A 6,000-nucleotide genomic window follows, 5' to 3' on the forward strand; every position below is an offset into this window, starting at 1 on the left:
TGTTGTGAGAGGCTGCATTTGGTTTCAGTTAATTTTTTTGGAGATTCTTTCAGCCTGCCCATTTCATGACGGGCAATTTGCAAGTGCACCTGTCCACACCGCACTGAATGCTCAGGAGTTTTTGACCAAAAGTGGCATGACCCCTGGGCCCCAACTTCCCGGTTCACCCAGTCTCATCCCGAGCAACGTTTTCTTGTTTCCCCGATGAAAAAGAGTCCTCAAGGGGAAACGTTTTGCTGAGGTGGAGGAGGTGAAGCAAAAAAACAGCCGAACCACTAAAAGGTATCAAAACTGACAAGTTCAAAAACTGTTCTGAGCAGTGGAAAAGGCGTCTGGATTAGGTGTGTTTTATCAGACGGAGAGTACTTTGAAGCTCACTGAAGTTTAAACATGTAAGAATAAAAGCACGATTGTTTACAAATAAAGTCCAGGTGTTTTGGGGGTTCCCCCTCATAGAATGCAGATACTAGAGGATGAATTCGGCAGACTCCAGAGATTATTGTTTCCTTCTAGGTGAGCTTAATATTTCTTTGTTGGATGCCTCAAAATGTGCCCGCAGAGTCGGGGGCTCAACTCCTAATGGTTCTACGGTGCCTGCGACCTCTGCGCATATTCAAACTGGTGCCCCAGATGAGGAAAGTCGTTCGAGAACTTTTCAGTGGCTTCAAGGAAATCTTTTTGGTATGTGAGCACTACTCTTTGTTTCCAGTTCATCATAGTCTAACTCCATTAATTGTATTTTCTTCAGAGTACTTCTCTTTAGTTTACTAAAAATGCTTGTGTGTGTGTGTGTGTGTGTGTGTGTGTGCTTAAATGTTCACATAAAATGAGGCTTGTACCTCAAGGTCAAGTTCATAGTTGTGTTGATTGCCAGGGGTTATAAAGGCACTAATAAAACACAGTACACATTCAGAAACTTTACCCAAGAATGCTCCTGGCTTATCAGTTTATCTAATTCAATAAGCATTTTTTTTTTAGTTGGAGTCTCACTCTGTCTCTCAGGCTAGAGTACAGTGGCACACTCACAGCCACCCCAGCATCGACCTGCTGGACTCCAGCCATCCTTTCGCCTTGGCCTTCCAAGTAGCCGGAATGACAAGCATGCACTATCACGCTCAGCTAATTTTTGACTTATTGTAGAAGCAAGGTCTCACCAAGTTGTCCAGGCTGGTCTTGAACCTGCAGGCTCAGACAGTCCACTAGCCCTGGCCTCCTAATGTGCTGGTATTACACACTGAGCCACTGAGCCCAGCCAATAAGCATTTTTTTTTAAAGAAAATTTCCTTGAGCCCCTCTATGAACTCAGTTTTCTACCCCCATCCCTGGTTAATGCATCCACTGATGTGCTTTTTGTTTCCATAGTTTATCCTTTTCTAGAGTGTCACATAAATGGAATTATACAGCGTATTATATTTTCCATGTGGAAGGAATTATATATCCCTTTTTATTGCTGAGTAATATTCCATTCTATAGATGTGCCACAATTTGTTTGTCTGTTTGCTGGTTGATGGAGAATTAATTATTCTATTTTCAGTTTATGGCTGTTATGAATAAAGTTGATGTGAGCATTTAAGCACAAAAAAATAAGCATTTTTAGTAAACTAAAGAGAAGTACTCTGAAGAAAGTATAATTAATGGAGAATTCAGAGGTAGTGTCTGCTGACTCTTTTATTCCCAACTCTTGACCCTAATCTCTACACTGAGTTTTAATTTCCTCATCCTGGGATTGGGCTAAGAAGATTCAACACCATCTACCCCACAAATGGGATTAGGAATTAATGCATCTGAGCTCACAATCTCATTCTGTGTTTTCTCTAAAGGATGTGGCATAGACTTTATCTCCAGATCTTGGGGGTGTTGACATAAAATAACTTTAAAAACCCAACTTACAGGTATACCCTACTTTAAGTAACCTCAGTATATGGGCATGAATGCTTACAATTGTGATTGAAGGGAAAAATATTCTTTTTAATTGGCTTAACATTGATTTAGGGTCTTCTAAAAACAGGGCTGGAAATATAATAAGTGAGAGTTTCGTTGTTCACAATCTGTTGTAGAAGAATTTTTCCTTACAAAAGAGTGATCCAAAGATTATTTTATTATTGATGAGTTCTGCTTGTGCATGAGAAACATGAATTATTTTACATAAGACTCCTTTATATCTTGCTTTCTAGAAACATAGTGAGAGACCACCTGTAATTGTAGTTGACAGGAAGATATTTTAAAGAGATTATTACTCTCTTTAAAGACAAAGAGAGACGCGTTACTAAAGGCGTATTGTTGCTAATATTTTTTTAAAGATGTGTTTAAAACTTCTCCAGTTCTTTATTTTCCTTGTGCAAACCCATAAAACTGTGGATTTTCACACCACTGGAATAAAGGAATTAATTACCTGAAATAATCACCTGACAGCTAATGTATATGAATCTTTGGACCATTGAAGGATTTTAGAAGAAAGTCAACTTGTGCCTTTCTCCTGATGGTGTTTCTGTGTAATTTTAGTATACTCAAGGTGTATGTTTAGATTATTTAGTCAACACAGTTCAATGGTTTGTTGTGTATTTCACCCTTGCCACTGTTCTCTGCTGAGACCAAAGTAGTCAGCCAGCAGAGGGAGCCGGAGCTAATTAATAGATTTGCTTTCCAGGACTGAATTATCTCCTGTTTTCTATGCCCAGCACATTCTTCTAATACACACCCGCATACTCGCAAGGAAACAAAGCCACTGTCCCTGAGTTATACTCTGCCAATAAAGGTGATTCTATTTTGAGGAAAACAGGCAAAATATAATTTTTTAACTTTTTTTTCCCTTTTGTTCCATTAAATAAAATTGAGCAGAGTGCTACCTTAAAAATTAGGAAAGTCTGAGTCGTATCAAAAATACCTTATTCCATTTTATTAAATGAAAGCCATATGTTTTTATTTTAACAGTTCAAAGTCTGTTCATTTCTTCCTTTTGACGTTCCAGTATGGCTAATTCCATGGTGGAAAAGTTAAAAGATATCATCAAAAACCCATGAATTTTATATAATTATCTGAAATGATCTGTTTATGTTGCTGTTTAAACCAAACCTAACACTGAGTTTTTACCAACAGATTTAATATGTCATCAATGTCTTTCAGGTCTCCATTCTTTTGCTGACATTAATGCTTGTTTTTGCAAGCTTTGGAGTTCAGCTTTTTGCTGGAAAACTGGCAAAGTGCAATGATCCCAACATTATTAGAAGGGTAAGATGTACCTTTCTGTCTTTTGAAATAAAGAGTAAGATAATTCACCCTCCCTTGGAAAGCATACGTTCCCAGTAGCTGCCCAGGCTACTTTATCGAGCAAAGTATTACCCTGACAAAACTCTGTGTAAGGATTGTCTTCCCACAAACTCCTTTTTGCTTAAGCATGCAATATGCCCCTTTCTGCTAGTAAAGACTTATGAGACTGAAAGCACTTTTCAGAGAATTCTACTCTTCCCTCCTTTTCCAGTATTAATATACTGTTGACATCTTGAGCAATAGTCACCGAAGATTCCCCATGTTTATAACCATGAGCCTTGGAAACTTTCCCTTTATGTCTTCCCTAACTTGATTTATCTTCTGTTGTCACATAAGACTCATATCATGCCCGGAGTGGTGGCCCACACCTGTAATCTCAGCATTTTAGGAGGCTGAGGAGAGAGGATTGCCTGAGCCTGGAAGTTTGAGACGAACCTGGACAACATGTCGAGACCTCCTCTCTACAAAAAAAAAAAGAATTAGCTGGGTGTGGTGGCACATGTTTGTAGTCTCAGCTACTTGGCAGGCTGACGTGGAAGGAATGCCTGAGCCCAGAAGGTTAAAGCTGTGGTAGCCATGATCATGCCATTGCACTCCAGCCTGTGTGACAGAGTGAGCCTTTGACTCAAAAATTTTTTTAAAAAAGACTCATATCTGCAAACAGCCTGTGCAAAAATGTACAAGAGACAATGTTTGCCTCTTACCCATTTTTAAAATTACCTCACCACTCTCAGTATTCTCTCCATTAAGAAGTCAGCAATTTCACATTAGTTCTTTTTTTTTTTTTTTTTTTTTTTGAGTTGGAGTCTCACTCTGTCGCCCAGACTGGAGTGCAGTGGCCGCTCCCGGCCACGGCAGCCTCGACCTACTGGGCTCCGGCAATCCTTCCGCCTCAGCCTTCCGAGTAGCCAGAATTACAGGCGTGCACTACCACGCCTGGCTGATTTTTGATTTATTGTAGAGATGAGGTCTCACCAAGTTGCTCAGGCGGGTCTCGAACCCGCGGACTCAGGCAATCCACTCACCTCAGGCTCCCAAAGGCGTGGGATTACAGACTGAGCCACCGAGCCTGGCTCACATTAGTTCTTAATTGCCCAGAATCTTCCCCTTTATGATACCAAGAAGAACCCCAACAAAAACCCAAACTTGAATGTTTTCACTGCTGCCTTTTTCTTTCTTCAACCAGTGTTAACAAGAGGAGGCCAGCTGCTGTAACAACCCCAACATTTCAGTAGCATAACATAGTTAAATATATTTCCCTGATGAGATACCTTCTTATACCAGTCATAATGGCCATTATGTAAAAAAAAAAAAATCAAAGAACAACAGATGCTGGCGCAGATGCAGAGAAAATGGAACACTTATTCACTGTTGGTGGGAGGGTAAATTGGTACAACCTCTGTGGAAAACAGTATAGAGATTACTCAAAGAACTAAAAATAGACCTACCATTTGATCCAGCAATCCCACTACTAGGTATCTACCCTAAGGAACAGAGGTCATATAACAGAGACACCTGCACCTGCATGTTCATTGCAGCACTATTCACAGTTGCAAAGATGTGGAATCAGCCCGAATGCCCCTCAACCAATCAACAGATAATGAAAATGTGGTATTCATGCACCATGGAATAATGCGCAGCCATGAAAAAGAATGATATCATGTCCTTTGCGGCAACATGGTTGGAGCTGGAGATCGTCATCCTAAAGTAAATGGACTCAGAAACAGAAATTCAAATACCACATATGTAGGTGCTAAACAGTCACAAAGATGGAAATAATAGACACTGGGGACACCAATAAGGGATGAGGGGAAAGGTTTGGGTTCAGAAACTACCTATGGGGCACAGTGTTCATTATCTGGGGAATGGACCACCCGAGATCCAATCCCCACCCCTCTGCAATATGTCCATGTAACGAATATGCATGGTTACTCCCTGAATCAAAAATAAAAAATTTAAAAGGATAAAATTTAAAAAATGAAATGTATATATCGCATCTTGGGTAAATCAGACAGCTGTCCTCCAAATGACTACTGAAGGGCCCAAGTTCTCTGTCTCTGCCCCTTGCCATGTCTTCAGAGCCTTCTCCAATTCACTGACAGATAGGAACAGAAATCCATCTCTAGCAGAGAGGGCTGTGGATGAAGCCTAGATATGCATACATCCTCTCAAACCACATTTTGCTACAAAGTGCTCGGGCTCATCGTACTGCAAGGGAAGCTGGAAAATGTGGTTTAGTGACCTGTTCTGGGAAAAAAGAGACACAGTCAGTTAATAATTAGCCGATCTCTGCAACACCATCCAGTGTTCCATTCTCTTAGGAGACTTCTCTGTCGGTGACCAGCACTGACCAAGGGTGGGTTAGGACCCGCACCAGAGAATCTGGACAGCGAGAAGAAACTACTCGGAGGCAGTTCTTCTAGGAACAGTCTGATCAGGACTGGAGCCAAATTTTATTCGGACTCCTTCCAACTTATATACCATTTTCTATACCCTCCAGCAGTGTGATAATCACTCACTGGGGGGCATACAAGTTTCGTGCTTTACAAACTATGCATCACAAGCCCACCACGAGATCTGCAATTTCCAAGCAAACAATTCGAATTCCATGATGCCTGCCGTGCTTACATTAGGTCACAGGTGCACAATTTCAATACAAATCGTTCAAAGTGTTTCCATAATGTTCAATGAATCATTCATATTTATACTCTTTGCTCTATACCCTGATTAATA

The 6,000-nt window shown here is 40.6% G+C and overlaps 1 protein-coding gene across 3 annotated transcripts in view; it reads left to right on the top strand.

The window, feature by feature from the left end:
• NALCN (sodium leak channel, non-selective) overlaps positions 1-6,000 on the top strand; it is a 363,914-nt gene that overhangs the window by 309,740 nt on the left and 48,174 nt on the right. For all 3 annotated transcript variants that reach the window (XM_008048630.2, XM_008048631.2, XM_021707824.1), the window contains 2 exons: positions 514-681; positions 3,124-3,228. In XM_008048630.2, the coding sequence (XP_008046821.1) occupies positions 514-681; positions 3,124-3,228 (273 nt within the window). The remainder of the gene's footprint in view (positions 1-513; positions 682-3,123; positions 3,229-6,000) is intronic.

This window comes from Carlito syrichta, unplaced genomic scaffold, assembly GCF_000164805.1.
Source record: "Carlito syrichta isolate Samal-C Ts95f unplaced genomic scaffold, Tarsius_syrichta-2.0.1 Scaffold126448, whole genome shotgun sequence".
Lineage (NCBI taxonomy): Eukaryota > Metazoa > Chordata > Mammalia > Primates > Tarsiidae > Carlito > Carlito syrichta.